At 41.9% G+C, this 17,615-nt stretch overlaps 1 protein-coding gene across 3 annotated transcripts in view; it reads right to left on the bottom strand.

The window, feature by feature from the left end:
* Nucleotides 1–17,615, bottom strand: part of LOC118109127 (unconventional myosin-IXAa-like) — a 143,146-nt gene that overhangs the window by 30,392 nt on the left and 95,139 nt on the right. For all 3 annotated transcript variants that reach the window (XM_047339720.1, XM_047339721.1, XM_047339722.1), the window contains exons 10-12: nucleotides 17,306–17,422; nucleotides 14,961–15,095; nucleotides 2,478–2,599 (exon numbers count right to left, since the gene is read on the bottom strand). In XM_047339720.1, coding sequence (XP_047195676.1) covers nucleotides 2,478–2,599; nucleotides 14,961–15,095; nucleotides 17,306–17,422 — 374 coding nt within the window. The remainder of the gene's footprint in view (nucleotides 1–2,477; nucleotides 2,600–14,960; nucleotides 15,096–17,305; nucleotides 17,423–17,615) is intronic.

Below are 17,615 nucleotides of genomic sequence, written 5' to 3'. Positions count from 1 at the left end.
TCAGGTTCAACCCACAAAGAATCAGAATAACATCAGAAGGATTGAAAAATGTATTTAGGACTTAAGACGTTATGCAAAACAACACCAACTATAAAGTCTTTTGATATTCATGCAAACTGTTGTATAGAACATATGCCAGTTTTGTTTTGAAATGAAGTGTTTTTTGTTGTGGACCTGCACATCAAGTCTGTACTTGATGTGCAGGTCCACAACAAAAAACACTTACCCAGATCTACATGCCAATATTCTGTCATAGTGCCACCTACTGGCAACAGGAAGGACGCCTCATGTCACGATCATCATTCCATTTACATCAAATTCTCATGGTCTGGTCCACATGCTCAAACAGGCTATACAAAATACAGGCTCTCTACCGCCACATAGCAGACACGGCAATTGATACACAATGTGCATTTTATCATGTCTATCGCCGACCAAGAAATTACACCTTACTCATTTGTGCAGTGTCCTATGGTAGCGACAGTAAACGGCTGTGTCAACCAGCATCCTGCCTGCACCCCCGACATGCACAAAGGGGTAGGAGGGGCTGTTCAGCGCTGCTTGTAGCTTTAATTCTTTTATGTGTTTTTACTTGAATTTTTTATTATGGTGAAGTACTTTTGTAATTTTGTCTTGAGCAGTTCTCGATAAATAAATAGAACTTATACAAAACACTTTCTCTACAGTGTCTCCCCAAGAATTATTTAAAATGGGGGAGTTGTCTCTTATGTTACTTAGATTTTCTGATGACCTTCCTTTTTTCAAGAGCACCTTGTGTGAATTACAGGTCCAATTCTCCAGCTCTGTTTCCCAAATCCTCATTTAAATTCAAGCTCTGTCACAACCTCAGTGTTACACCACATGTACGGTGCCTCTGTACTTGCACATTCGTTTTGTTGTTTCCACCTTTGGTGCAAGGTTATTTCACCTATTCACCGTTGACCTCGGCTGCATGGAACATTCCTAAGTGTCTGTTTCATGTCATCAAAACCTCTCCTCCCTACAACTACTGAAACACATTTCTGCCTCAAGTGTATCCACAGGGGGGGGGATCATAGCTTGGTGCTGTTACTGTCCAAATGAACCCCCCACACTCGCCTCCTATCCTGCAGTAACTTAATCCACTTCTCCAGAGGCCCTGGAGCCCAGTGAGCTCCGCTAACTGTGAATGATGAGATCTCTGAGCGTCTTTCTTTCTTTTCTTGTGTCATCGTTTAGTATGATGATCTTTCCTGTGGCAGGACAAACCCCAAGAGAGTTCCTGCTCCCTCTCATTTTTTTTCTTTAGAGATCTCCTTTGACCCTAATTCTACAAAAGTGGTTTCCCCCCCTCCACACACACACACACACAAACATACTGTACACACCATTTCTTCCATTCCAGGCGTTATTAGATCCAGATGAACCAGTTATGCTAAGTGGCAAGTATGATGACAGCTAACGCAGATAAATATGGCTGCGTGTGTACTGCTTGATGTGTTTTTACGCAAGGGGAGTGGGAGAGCACTGGAATTGATTTATGGAGGAGAGAGACAAAGAAGCAGCGTGCTGACCTGCAGGAGGAGAGCGTTTCACAATAGATAGAGAAGGGAGAAAAATAATTTAAACAGATTTCAGAGATGCTGATGGAGGAATCGGCATGTTCTTTATGTTAAAGTTTAGTCCTGGTAGAAATCCAAGCTTTGGTATCAACCATACTAATGATCATAAGGAATGCAGAGGGAGAAGTTTGTCTCTTAGATTCACCAGTGAGGTGAAAAAATGCTATTTGTGCATTGGTGATTAAATTGAAACAAAGTTTTCTAAAAGTTTTCTTTCTTACGGTACAATGTCAGGCAGAAATGAAAACTGTGTTTTTAGTTGTCATTCACAGGTGCTGATGTGTAGGAATAAAAAATAAATTGCTACACTCAAGGTCAGACTAAGTTGGTTTCAAGTTGAAGTTTGATTTCATTTGATTTACAAATTCTGTTTAAGTTAAGTAACCAGGTCAGCAAATCGTCTTGCGATGGATTTACCCTCAGTCCAACCGTAGGCTCTGGCACAATTACAATGGAGTATTGTGGCCATAATAATAAAAATTCTTGAGATTTCGAGAATAATGTCGTGATATTAGGAGAATATAGTCGTAATTGAGAAGAAAGTCATAATATAAAATATTAAATAGAATAAAAAAATCCCCCTTGAATATCACACAGATCGAACCAATGAGAGCCTTGCAGTCGACCTCTACCCAACATTTCCTGATAATCCTCCCTAAAACGACAGGGTTTTTCGTGACAAATTACAACGTATTTTCATACAAAATTACAAATTTAATGTTAAAATTTCTCAGCCAGGTGACTGCTCTTCCCAACAACTCCTAAATGTGTATTAAGTGTATATAATCCTAATGAGAAATATACAACTCCCATTCAGACCAAGTGTGTGTGGTGAACTGGTGCTTCTTAAAGCATCAGCTGCAGTAGATGGCGTACTTGCACTCCTCATCCAGCAGGTGGAACAGAGCTGTCGGTTTCTTGCTGATGAGATTGATGCAGCCACTGTTGTCGATGTAGTCGATGTTGTGCCAGGTGATGCCCTCTGACCTGTACTCCTCCTGCAGGGGAAACACAGAGAGAGGAGTCAGTTAAGACACCAAACATGAATGAATCAGAACTGCTGTGGAAGCTGTTAGAGTAGGAAAAAAGCCACAGTTGACCCTATTGACTATTTTTAATCTTTCCCTAAATAAGATTGAGTCAACAGCATGTGATTTTCACAAACACACATACAACTGGAGCACAAAAGTCTATTGTTTGTCACCAAGCAGTAACACAGGGACAGACAGGGAGTCAAGGGCAAGTTCTAAGTTACAGTGAGAAGAGACGGATGGGACTGATGCCTGGGCTGCTAAATGAGGTTTCTGGTGTATTTACACGCACTGCTCACACATCCAGTGTGGCCCGGACGTTACAGATTCAAAAACGTTCAAGTGAGAACCTCCTGTTAACTTGACAACAAAGCATGATGTGAGCCATGTAAAGAGGATTTATTCTTTCAGGCAACCTGAATCCCCACTATGAACACACCTGGCTGTTTGTTGGTTGTCAGTTAAAACACTGTCAGATGGTAACGTCTATGTGCCCCCGGGGGCCAATGATCACAAGGAACCCACTACCCCTTAGGGAGAAACCAGTGAGAGACACTAGTTGTAATACCCTGCCAGCTGGGATGGAAAGTAAAGTAAATAATGTGGAAGGGGTGGTACATGTTTAACGTTCTCCTCTCCCTGGAAAGCTACTGTTTGAAAAAGGTATGTAAGCAGTTCCTGCTCCAGTAGCTTTGCAGGTCACAGTGTGTCTTACTGGTGGCCGGTTAAAAATGAGCATGCACACACAGCAAAGCTCCCTCTGAGGGTCAGCACCAGCAATCCACTGAGCCGAGCTGAACACAAGGAGGGAGGTGCATCAGGCCAATACATAACAAAACTGATTAAAGAATAATAATAATTCTTTAGAATAAGATACTGCTCATTGTTTTATAATGAGAGCCTCTCCAGTTGTTTACAGTAGATGAAAAATACTGAGAGTAATTGGAAACAAAATGATTTATCTCTCTGAGAAGCTTCAGTGTGCTAAAAAAAATGTTATCGCAATCTGCCTCTCAGATGATGTCATATCTTGTGTGCAACACTGTCAAAATGCTCCGCTGAGGATCATAAACATTTTCACTGCCTTTGATAGAAGTGAATATGTTATGCTGTTGGTCACGCTGAAGCAAAGAGGGATTACAAAAAAAAACCATAAGGCCAAACCTCTGGGGGTCACAGCTGTCTACAGAAAATGTTATGGATATCCAGCCAGAATTCATATTCCTTTGTTTTAAACAGCATCAACAGCATTTACAATAGCAACATATGCACATTAGCACATGAGGTCATGATTTCTATCAATACATTTCACAATCAGATAGAAAGGCAGAAAAAAAGAGAGAGGATCTAATGTGTCAGCTTCTGTAACTGAAATATTTCTGGTTCTGGTGTATCCAGCCAAATCGTATGTGTTTCCATTGAGCTTGAAAAGTTGAATTACACCAAAGTTACTGCCAATGTCATACCTCCCCACTTCTGTGGCTGCTGCAGGGTAGAGTATCTTACTCACTATCTTACACCAAGGCAAAAAGGGAGGCCGAGTGCAACACAAGTGTCTCTGACAGCTTCAGACACAGTTGTCATTTTCCCGTCCACATTGTTTAAATAGCCAACGCACTTGCACCCACGGGTTTGTTGATCTTACAATGAGGGGCGGTCAGGTGCATTTGTTAGTGCATATTTGCTAATAGGCGGGTGCACAACACGTGTACACTTGTGTACACACACACACACACACACACACACACACACACACACACACACACACACACACACACACACACACACACACACACACACACACACACACACACACACACACACACACACACACACACACACAGAGAGAGGCTTTGCTCACATGTTGAGTGAAACCGAGAAGTGTTCTCTAATACGACCTGGTTTCCAGGGAACTTGGTGGAAGGATGCGGTATGGGTCAGGGAAAAACTCATTACACCTTGGTGCAGTGCCGGATCAGGGGCGGATCCAGGATTTTCTTTTTTTCCCCCACTTACTTTAACATTTGAAGACAGGGTGCTTTTCAACATGTTTGCAATTTTCCTAGAGAAAAGTGCGGCTCGATTGAATTTAAAGAGACTGCCCTCCTGAGTGCCATAGGAGACCAAGTACAAAGAATATGCCCCTGGTGCAGCCACCTTCTATATAGCTGCTAAAGTAGCTAAAGTGGATTTGGACACTTGGACACACCATGAACACCATGTGCTTTACATCATTCAAATACAATTTTTGTTCCATATTAGCCTATGAATGTGTTTATTGAGTTGGGAGGGGAAAAGTGTTGTTCTTTAAATAGTTTTAAAGGGACCTCTACAGACAGAGCTGTGTGAAGGATTCAGATTCCCAATATACCATATCAAATGTTTCATAGCAAACTGTCTCTGAAGGTTAACGTTAACGAAAACGTTTTTTAAAGACGTGCACTTCGGGATCCTTCTCTGGGAACCATAAATACTCGTTCACAATTTCAGTGCAGACCACATTGCCACCCTTTAGATGTTAGTGTGCCTCAAACAAACGTCTTGCCAGAGTCTGAAACCAGTTCTCCTCCATACCTTCCTAGAAACTGAATCTCACAATTTCTGTGACGTTTCAAAACAAACACTCCGACAGGAGCTCCCATCATGCCATGCAGAGGCCAGGTTTTCAGAGGTGAGACACTTCTTCAAGTTTAAGTTACAAAACAATCTCCATGAACAGGAATGTGTAAAATGACTGGAACTGACCCAGCTGTAGATAGGACTGTGTATGTGTGCATGCCGTTTATAAATGCATGAAATTACTACTATGAGACAGGGGTAAACAATTCAAAGCAGCAACTAGAGCACTCTTTTATATGTGACTTAGCATAATAAGTGACAAGGCGTTCAGAACATGTGGCATGTTTGGTTTCATTCAGTGCTCAGAGATGATGAGGCAGAACCGAGAACCGGGCTGTGAAAAAGTTTGATACGTGTGCTTTTGTCTAACTCTCCACAGACTGATGACTGACTCAGCTCATCTGGCTCACTTTGTTGTGTCTGAGAGAGAGTTTGTGGCGACATGTTGAGTCGGAGAAAGACAATAAGATGCAGACACAAGGTTAAAGAGAGAGGCGCACAAACACATCAGCGATTTTCCTGCACACACATGCATATTTATGGAAACAGGTCGACCCAGCAGACAGAGCCGCTACAAAGCTTTGACTCAATATGTGAAGCATTCACAGATGCTGGTTCAGTTACGCTCCAGTCAAACAGCACAATGACTGTGAGACTGTCCACCACCTACGAAACAGCTGATTCACATTATTTTAATTTGACCCCTGATCACACTAGCTGCTGCGACTGAGCTGAACAAATTATTTAACATTTGATATGTAAAACAGATAAGACCAGAGTAAGACAACAGCAAGAGCACAACAGTGCAGGTTGTATAACTACGTTGTAGCCGAAAGCCTTAGAGCTCAATTTGGAGCTCAGATTTTTGGAACCTTTGGAATGAGGTGGGACTGGATGTCAGGATTCAACAGGGAATCATGAGCTGGTTCGTTGGTTGGTTTTGTTTCAACTCCATATCATAAACATCAAATCAAAGCTCTATAACTGCTTTCAGGTTTGCACTGAACTCCAGAGATCCTCCAGACTTTCTCCAGAGGTGTGTGTGAACACAAATGTGAGAGCCTCTGCGGACTTTCTCTGTCTGGCCCTCTAGCAGGGGCGGTTCCTGTCATAGGCGGCTGCCTAGGACGCAAAATGCCGAGAGGGCGCCACAAGAGGCTGATTTATCATGACGTGATACATGCAATGTTAACCAATGCAGTAACGTCACACATTCATCCTCCAACCCCGGGGACACACCGGGCCGCGAAGCGCCACGAAAAGCTGTCCGCCTCCTCTCCGCGCCCATGTTAATCAATTGGGCTGTTCACACCGGCAGCGAAGCGCCGGGAAGCGCTGTGTAAAGGCAAACTGAGGAAAAAGTCCGGACCCATCTCTGTAATTCCTGTTGTGGTCATGCCTGAATACGGCTGATGACATCTGTGTGGGGGCAGAAGGTTTAGGCCTTGGCAAATAAATCCCAAACTATCTGCATGGCTAGATATCACTAAGGAGTAACTTGGGTGAATTGACCTTTTAAAATGTGCAAAGAGAACATAAAGATCCATATGTTAAACAGATATTGGGGCATATAATAGACAGCCACAGATGGACAAAGCCAAGGTCTAAATCCAATCTGTGAGCAATAAAAGCCTCTGAAGAAAGCAGGGAGTTCTGTTACAGTCGATGAGGTTGGTCAGGATTTGTGGCCACCCCTCTGTCCATTAGTCAACTCTGCGTCTGTTCTCTGCTGCGTAATGCAGTGCAGCATTTAACTGGCCTGAGCTGTGTTTGGCTCGACGCCCTGGTGTGGATGTGTGAGGGAGGTTTGTGTAGTTCTCCATCTCTCCTGCTATCTCTGTATTCCTTCTTTCTTTTTATCTACTGCTGGGATAAACTCAGTCACATTAGGCAACAGGAATCTCCCACTTCTATCTTATGAAAGTAAACCTGGCCGCATGTTTTGATATCTCCTGAGTTGAATATGATACAGTCTTTGCCTAAGGTGGTGGCTGCCGTGCATTGTCTCCCTTTCATAAACCACACTCACGCAGGAGAGAAATCAAGCACCATTGGACAAGTACAGTGTAAACAGTCCTCACACAGACTCCTCCATCCAGATGAGGGCTGTAGCTGTAGTGATCCTGTAGTGATCCTGTTTGCTTTGGCTGCTGTTCTGAAGGTAAACACACACTGCTGATAAGACCACCTGATTGGCTGGAGGCAATGGTGACGGGTTCTAAGTTAGACCGACTTAATTAATGTTCATTGATTTTGATTTCTGCTTTGAGTCCTGGAGACCACACAACGTCTTTAACAGCTCAAAAAAACATACTTAAAAGGTTATATACGCACAAGAGTTTAAACAATAATATAGCAGCCAACTATTTTCTATGTAAAGATACAGTGGAGTAATAGTGTACTGTGCAGAGAATGAAGTCATCTGAGCCTCTCTGTTCTTCTTTGGTAGCCAGTGTGGGAGTGTACCAAAGACTATGATGTCTTAGCCCGTTTTATATCTTAAAATAACTATTTAAAGGAAACTTATCAGAAACATGAATGTTATTGTTGCTACAACAAATTTCATTATAAATGTACGAGACCAGTTTGTGGCAAAGGAAAAGGATACCACTTGTGCAGGTTGTTAAAGAAAAAAGAAAAAAAAATACATTATTATTTTTACATATAGAGCTTCAGCAGTTCCTTCATTCAAACAATTTAGAGTCAAAAGACCCCATGTTAGAAAATCTTGTGTGTAAAGTGAACTGAATATTAAAACCAGACATTCTAAAATGAAACTCAACATTGTTTACATGTACATATTTGTATGTCATATTTATATATTACACATGAGCACTGGAGGAGCCCAGCAGGTTTAACAGCTACCAGTACATTAACGGGATAGTAGAAACTATGAATATACCTGTATGGTGTTTAAGTGTTTCTCATTAAGCCAACATGGTCAAGAGGTCCAGATTAAATAAGTTGATCTTGCATTTTGTAAACAGCAACAATTCTGAGATCAAGAATCAACTATAAAGGTAAAACTTACTGCGTGGTAATTCTCATTTGATTTGATAGTCTTTCGCAGATTGGGAACGTTTTTAAGGTAACTGATCGCTCTGAGGTCAGCAGTTGAAGACTCAACACAATGCAACAGACAAGGTGTGGAGAGCTTTCTCTCCTTCTGACGTCAAAGTGAGGGCACAGGGGGCCTGTAGCATGAACCGACAACCTTATTCAAACAAACACAAATCAGCAGAGATCTGGCAGTCCTCGATTAGGAGGCTACAGCGAACTGCCTCACAGGGGCTCCTCGAGCTCAACTCCATCTCAACTGTTGTCTTGTCAAACAAACTCACCAGCGGCAGAGAGCCAAAGATTTGGATGACCCCAGTGATTCAAGGATAATAAACGTGAACTCCGCTGATACATTATTGGGCATGGCCCTGTGAGGGCGAGCGTCACATCAGCACTTTGGGCACTTATTAGCTGAACAAAACATTGGAACAAATCTTTAAGAGGTCCGATCAAAACAGAGACATCCATCAAGGAGCACCTGCTGATGCAAAATGACAGACAAGGCTAAAATAAAACTGTTTACAAAACTGCCTGTTTGGAATGCATGGACTGTTTGCCTGGCCTGTGCCTTGTCATTAGTGAGTCCTCCCCAAACTGTTCTACGATGTACTGTCACTTTTTATTGTCTGTGTGCTGGACGTTAATATAAAGTAAAATACAAAATAAAAGCTCTGAAATTCAGCTCGATATAAAGTATTGTTGCAACAAAATGAACATGTGCTTTTACTTTGGAGACAAATTGCTAAGGGTTTAACAGGTCCACCACTTCCAAACTATCTCTAGACGGGTTCCTGAGTAGACCAATCCCCTGTGGAGGTTGCTGGTGATGTCACAATGTTTTTGCTATCAACTGCTGCTGTTGTCCCTGCCCGACCTGTTCCATGTCTGTTGCTCAGTACACCAGTAGTTTTCTCCTTTGTCAGGATATTGTACATGGCTTTAATTCATCTTCCATCTTTTCTCTATTCCAAAATGGCTTTCTGTAGACAATACACTGGTCTACATGTTTGTTTATCCTGACAACAAGTGTAGTCTTCACAGGTGAATCCCAAGGCTTTAACCAGGAGTAGACATTCAGAGCTATTTAATGTTTAAACAACAGACAAGAAACACCCATCAGTCACAGATTTTAATATTTTTGCTGACTTGTGCTCAAACAGTAGGTGCTATGCCATCTAGATCTAAATATGAGAAAATAAAAGCTGATATTCTGAGCTCTTGTCTCATATTTGTCTTTTCATATCAGACTCCAATAACAGTGTACAACAAAAACAAAGGAATTGGCCACAGAGTGTTTGAACGTACATGTTTACAGTCACAACCTGCAGGAGTACATGCTACAACGTGCAGTGTGTGTGAGTGTGTTTCTTTGTGTGTGTGTGTGTGTGTGTGTGTGTGTGTGTGTGTGTGTGTGTGTGTGTGTGTGTGTGTGTGTGTGTGTGTGTGTGTGTGTGTGTGTGAGGCCTGAGGGCTGACTGTCAGAAACAGATAACAAAACCATTAGTGTGGGCAGATCGGCTGTTTGTGATCTCCATCGAGGTTTTAAGGCCCATCACTGCACTCGTTTACTGAAACGTTGTTTTCTTTTTTTCACACTGGTTAGCCCTCAGCTACAGGCCCGCCTTGCTGGGTTGCCACGACCTATCAGGGGTCTGTTAGAGGGAGATGAGAGGTGACAGCTACTGTGACACAGTCCAACTGATAGAGATTCATTATCTCCCCCAAAAAATGCCTCCCTCTCTCTCTTTCCAAGCTCCCTCGCTTGTTCTATGGATTATGAGAAAAAAATAAAACACGCATGCAGAATATTAAGTGGTTTGGCAGTTGGTATCTGAATAAATGAGCATAATGAATACAAAATATAGCTGGTCAGGGATTAGTGGTTCAGTAATAGGCCTTTTGAGTGGAGGGGGTGATGGTGGTGGTTATGATGCAGGAGCTGACGTCTCTCTTATCAGCACATGTGATTGTGAGAGCAATGGGGAAGAAATTAAATGAAAAGAAGACAGAGCAAGGCCATTCAGTCACAATTAGTCCGATTAGTGCGTGTGCTAACTTAACCAAGCTACATAATTACCGCTGTTTGCACTATAATGTCAGGGGGACGTGGCGATCCAGCACAAAGTACTCAAGGGAATGATCAACCTGCAGATTGGTTGCTTGCAAATGGTCTGAAGTCTGGTACTACTGAAGTAAAGAATAAAGTGTTGTCAGTCATAATATGCTTCTCCTCCACATGGTGTGTGGAGCTTACAGCCAAGCACCGAAGTGATGTGTATGTTTCTCATATCCAAAATTGCCATAATCATTGATTATAGGGTTGGCCTCTCAGAATGAAGTTATTGAGGCTTGGTGAGGCTAATTATCCAAAGATGAGTGTCAGAAAACATTATGCTAAAATAAGAGATTACAATAAATTAGCGTCAAGTAAATAAGGAAGGTTGAGTGATGTACAGTGGGGCATGTTCCATGCTGACAGAACACAGACCACAGACTCTGGTAGGATGAGGCAAACAAGGCTTTAAGCAGTGGAGGTGGATGGACAGATGATTAGTTCAATGTTTAAAGTACAAATTGAGAGGCGGGCCTACCTCCAACACACACACGCACACACACGGCTCTAAAGGTATCTACCCAGTAGCAGTACACAGACTTTTGAAACAAGAATGTCGCCCACGCAGTTTCCTGATGGCCCAGACCATGACTATCCTCAATGGTTTAAACTGCCAGCACAGAAGGCCAGTGCTAAGACAGCCATGGTTATACCATAGTTGTTCCGAGCCATTCGAACCACCGGCACGTGGTCACGGCCGAGGTCACGGCTGCCAAGAAACTCTGGTGTCCAGAAGCCCTCCACTTCACGTGACTTCTGTCCCAAAAGTGTGTGTGTAATACAGCCAGGGCCGAAGCAGCAGGAAGGATGTGGACGTCTCTGAATGGTAGACGAAGTGCTGGTTTAGAGGTTTAGTTGCAGCATAGATTTGAAAATGAGTGCAGCTATCCAGATTCACATTTAAAATGTATCGCTGGTGTCAGGGGGAAGCCAACCTTTGATAAGAGGATGTTAGGTATTTCATATATATGTATAAATGTCATGACTAGAAGACGCCCAGGCAGGGGTTAGGGACGTTATGAGTTATTTTCAACTCATAAAGGTAGATTTGTTTTCATAAATTTGGTGTTAAATGGGATATTAAAACCAGTGTTAACAAATTTCTAGAGCAGTAATGTAATTTAGTTTACAGCTCAAAACTGTAATGTAAGTGTGCAGTATATCTTCAATGTTGAGATGTTGACCATATTATCTGCCAAGAGAAATCAAAGTGTGTTTGTTACTGCTGTTCACATTCCTCTAGATGCAGGTCATTACCAGTCATTAGTATCTTTTGTTATATTTAGTGAGTAGAATAGAGTAGAAAGTTCAATTTTGTGTTGCATAATAAGGATAATTAAAATTCACTATTGATTCCAGAATGCGACATGCTGTCTAAAGTCACACACTTATTTGAAGTTATTTTGTTTAACTTAATTACATGAGAATTAAACAGACATGAGCAGAACAGCAGCGCTTCAACAGCGAAGCACTAAAATTTATTTCTAATTCCCTCCTGAGCTCTAATTTGATTTGATTTTACAACATCTCTCTCGTATTGTTCCACTGTAATGGAAGTAGGCCTTGGTGCTTGTACTCATTAGCACTGGTTGCACATAAGCAGCTTTCCGGATTGCAGTGAACTCCACAGATACTTTCAGATACAGGTATTTTCTCTGGAGGGGGTGCATGCGCGAACGCAAAAGTCAGAGTGAGAGGCTCTGGGTTATCTGCAGACTTTCTCTGACTGACTTCCTAGTACGGCTGGACAATATGTCTAAAATGTAACGTCAAGGCGATATCAACATGCGTGATATACGCATCGCAAAAGACGGCTCAACTGCGATAAATGGTGTTCCACTTGCCATGTATTCAGGCTCTGCTTGCCAATATATTAGGCCAATCAGATGGAGCCCTAGTGCCCTAGTTAATAAACTAAAGATATTCAGATCATTTACGGGCCTGTCCAGGGTTTTTCCTGCATAGAGAAGTGCGAGCCGCCTCTGTCAAATTTCCTCCCGACAAAATTCTAGTACAGCAGAAACTGCTAGTGATCACATTTGTCCCGGGCCAAATTGATGTCTGTAAACGGTTGATTACTATAAAAGAATTGCGTAGCTTCTTTATTATAATCCCAGAACCTGAGGGAAAGGTAACAACAACAAAATTTTGGAGACAAGGTATGCAGATCCGGAGGAGATGGCAGGGCGCACTCAGTTTGGCTCGATGCAGTTGGCAGTGTGCAACGCGAATGATAGAGACACAGAGAGGAGCAGTAAATTACTGACAGACCTGCTAAAACTGTAAAACATAACTTTTTTACGGTCCAAACATCGATGAAAACAACCCAAATGATCACTGTAAACGAACTTAGTGGAGCTGGGCATGGCTCCCTGGGTGTCTGCCCCGGACTTGGTGGCGCTGGCCGGGCTGTGGAGCTGTCTCTGGTCCCTGCGTCCATAGCCAGGGAGAATCTTTTCAATAAAACCATTTCGTTGGAATGGAAATAATGCATTTCATTTTCAGTGTCTGCATCGGCTACTCAATGTATAGGGTCTATGTAAGCAGTGGACCCAAAGCAGGAAGACTTTAACACCGTATACTTAAGCATTTGTATATTTATCGCTAGTCAACATTCAACAACTTTATGACATTTTCCAAATATCGTGCAGCCCTACCTCCTATTATAAAGTCCATAGCAATTAAGGAGAATTTGATGTGAAAACACAGAAGGGTATCCCCCACTGTATTCCCTGAGAGCAAAAGCGAAGAAATCAAATATATCCAGGTGAAAAGCGCAGCCATACACGTAGAAGACACCTGCGAAGACGTCAAGAGAGTTTATGGAGAAAAGAGCTGATGCTGGTGTCTTATCCCCAAGAAACGTGATCTCCGCAGTGGAATTAATGTATCACTTCCTGCCTCTGCCTGCTGCACCCGACTGCTCCACCTCTCACCCCAATAATGCGGAGGATTTGATGCTGTTGTGAACGCATCTGTGCAGAAAACCTCCTGCTGAGTTGTGAAAGGCAAACTGTGGTTAAACTCTGTAGCCAATTCTCCGGATAATACCTGATTGAGATAAAACTTTAGCATTGAATGAACGTAGGAAAGAAAACATCAAACTAGCAGGATAAAAGAGTAAGGAGCAGAGTCGGGGAGGGAGAGGAAGGCTCTTTGTAAAATGGAGCGTTTCAAGGTGAAAGCAGGTGGTTGTGCTTCAGAGAGGATAAAGTGACGACAATGGAAAGGACTGTGGAGGTGCAGATCATCACACAAAGCGATGGCCAATTTAACCTTATGTTGCAAGTCATGGCCTGTGTTGTTAACAGCAAGACTACTGCTAGAACAAGACTAAAGCTTTCTGCAAACTGCTTAGCTTTGTTCTGATAGGGTTGGGAAAATGGAAGAATAAATCTTCTATCAGCGATTTGCTGGGCCCATAGTTGGTTGTTTTTTGGGGGCGCTTTTTGCGACAATTTGTCGTTTTATTTTGCTAATGTAATGGTCTACCTCCTTGAGAATCCATTCAGTCGGTCCAGCCTGACTCCACTCGCTGACACGCAGACACACCCACTGACACCGGCTCATCTAAGGTCCATACGCTTCTGAGTGTCCATGCGTTGATGTGATTGTTGCCACTGCCACAATATCAGTACTGATGACCACATAATGATTGATACTTTTCTTTAATGGGTCAAATGCGTATTCATTCATTCAGCCCATCCTGACTCTGCTCCCTCCCTTTCTCTCTCTCTCTCGCTCTGTCATGCAGAAAAACACCAACACACGCACATCGACACACAAACACATCGGATGCTTCTGTAAGCTCAGCCTGGGTAAAAACAACATCATCGTCTTAATTACTTGCATGCAGCACGAGGAATTATTTGTGGTGCTAGAATGTTGTAAATATGATTTAAAATTCAGAACAAAGATGACAAACTACCACGTTCAGGTCCTTCAGCTTCCAGATTTAAACCTAAAATAACCCAAATAGTTGATTTTGTATTCTTCGTTACAAGGAGCTCTTCCACGCATTCGCTGATACTGCATATCTTCTAACCCTATCTTCTAACTTACTTTTTACAAGGTTTTTAGACTGCAAGTGTAAAAAGACCATCCATGCCTGCTCACCCGACATCAGTTCACTTGTGTGTGAGTATAAACTGTTGCTGTGCACACTTGCACACAATGTAAATCTTCTGCTTCTCAAACCAACTGGGGAGTTATTGTTTCCTCCATTTGAAAAGGAAGCTCTCAGCACCAATTCTTTACTCCATCAAGGAAATCAAACAAAAGCATCGAGGCATTTTTAAGAAAATGTAGCTGCCAAAATAATGTGACGACAGTGCATCAACTGACGTCATCACACACCAAGGCACAGTGCAGCACTTCATGTATGAATGTCTGCGTGTTGATAACATTGTCACACTGGCTGCGAAACACAAAATGCAATGATGTGTTATCAGCTAGTGCACAATAATCATTGTCTGGAATGAGAAGATAGGAAAGGAAAGGGATGAAAGGAAGGTGGATATAGAAATATCACTCTACCTGTTCTAATTTGAAGATGTGCTGGTTGAAGTAGTGCTGGAGTCGCTCGTTGGCGAAGTTGATGCAGAACTGTTCAAAGCTGTTGCTCTCATAATCCTCAAAACCAAAGATGTCGAGGACTCCTATGGACAGGATCTATAAAGAAAACCACAAAGCTAATTTTTTTGTCCATATTTGAAATATGTATGTTGTTATTCATCATAAACATTATGGTACGTTTTACACTGTAAACATCACTGATCCTTTATCATCATTAATTCTATTTTGTTTCTTATAAAATCTCATCCTTTAGAGCTCCAGTGACACAGTTGACCTCTGGGTGTCAGTAAGATTCATGTCATCATAAATCATTTTAACATGCACCATCTAAAGGAGGCAAAGACAGCCTTTAATTATGAAATGGACTGTTAAAGTGGTGTCCAATTTCATTTACATATATTCAGCAGTGTTTTATTTCTCTCTCAAGGGCTATTTTTTATTCAGGCATTAAAACATACAAAACATGAACACACACTGCGTGCATCCACTGTGATGTGCACATAAGAACAATGACCTTGACAGAAAGTAAAACCTCATCGACCCCCTGACAAGCACACACAGATGACATCAACACACATGCACGTGTGTCCAGGCACACGCACAGACACACACTGCACAGGGACAGAAAAGGGCCACAGGGAGTAAACTGAGCTGAGGGGAACCTGATGCCATCTGCCCAATATTCCTGTCATGCGCACACACACAAACCACACTCTGCATACACACACGCACAAACACACAATAAATGATCAGTTTTCTAATCCTTACGATGCCCCCACTGGGTATGACTTGCCAGCTGCCACTTCCAACATGCACAGGCAGGCACACACACACACACACACACACACACACACACACACACACACACACACACACACACACACACACACACACACACACACACACACACACACACACACACACACACACACACACACACACACACACACACACACACAGTGGTATTCCATATCACAACACTTCCAGCCTGTCAGCCTCTGGGAGTAAAGGAAGCAAGCCAGACAGACAGACAGACAGACAGACAGACAGACAGACAGACAGACAGACAGACAGACAGACAGCAGGATAGGGAGCCCAGTTTGTACAAATAAACACTAAGAAGGGCAGAAAGAACAAAGGGACATGAGTGAGGATGAATGGAAAACGTCTGTTTTTCCATCAGGAGCTAAATATTTCTCTTTTAATATAACAGACTTTTTTTTTTTTAAGAGCGGACATGTTTCAAAAGCACAATGTTATTGATTATATTATTGTACCAGCTTACAGCCGGATGTCAAACAAATACAACTAAATGCTCTAAGACCTTTTAATATCCTTCATAAAACTAGTTTCTGAATTTTAAATCATATTTACAAATGTAATTCATTTGTGGGGAAACAATTCAATATGGACAGAAACCTGTATAAATTCTGTGAGATTTATATTAAAACACTGGAAAATTCATATTTCATATATCAGATGTTTTGGAAATCATTTTAAACTAGGATATAAAATGAAGGGGCCCCTGATCTTGAGTGTTGCTCTCATCATCTCATGCACAGAAAATGTTCAAATGTTTGAAGGTTATGTAAGTGAGAGAAGACTAGAAACTTGAGGTGATTATTTTTATGTTCAGAGTTAAGGTCACTGATGTTTTTGATAAATCAATCGTTGCAATTGGTAAAATTTTCCTTTTATGATACAGCTACACTTTTGAGGAGAATTGAAGAGTCTGCCATTCGAGAAAATTGTGTTTGGTCCAACGGAAAGTTCATTTTAACAAACATAGCACAAGACATAATAACACTGTCACTATAAATCATATACTATATTACCATATAACTATTGAGCTCGTACACTGTATCTTACCATGACAATAATGATGTTTTAACACACTTAATTCACATCTATCGTACCAGGGCACTTATAAATAAATAGACGAATAGATAAATAAATACATAAATAGAACGTGAGACTGGCACAGTACAATTAACAAATACAAAAACAAACACTGAGTGGGATATGTAGAGCACTGGTACTATGAGTGCGAGGTCATTCCAACATTTACTTCCCATTACTGACAACAAAGTCTGTCCAAATATGACAGATAAATTAAGTACCCTTTATTTGCGACCCCAGTATTATTGCCAATGTGCTTTTTTTAATTCAATAACTTGAAGGAGGCAGAGCATGTTCCTTATACATGAAAAAAGCATACTAAAACATATGAAGTTTTCAAAATGTGATGAACAAGGTTTTTCCAGTATGTTACAACGATTTTTGTGAAAACATGAGAGAGCTCCCACCTTTGAACTGTCCTCCAGGTCCTTGTTGTTGAGCAGGGCGTGGTTGGTCCTGAACACAATCCAGTCAAACAGCGCACTGTACAGTGACTTGGCCATGGAGTCCCTCACAGTGCCCGCCTGCATACACGCACACACACACACGCACACACAGACAGAGCATGTCAGCTTATTTCTGATCATTAGCATAGGGGTTTCCTTTGTCAAAAACAGGGGCTAATACTTTTTAATTTCTCAGAGGGAAAAGTGTTCTCCGCAGCAGAATGAATGAATGTGTCCTGCCTCTGCCTGCTGCTCCACCCCTCACCTGAAT

This window comes from Hippoglossus stenolepis, chromosome 5, assembly GCF_022539355.2.
Source record: "Hippoglossus stenolepis isolate QCI-W04-F060 chromosome 5, HSTE1.2, whole genome shotgun sequence".
NCBI classification, from domain to species: domain Eukaryota; kingdom Metazoa; phylum Chordata; class Actinopteri; order Pleuronectiformes; family Pleuronectidae; genus Hippoglossus; species Hippoglossus stenolepis.
Note: the sequence above shows the minus strand (reverse complement) of the source record. Positions and strands in the feature narration are given on the sequence as shown.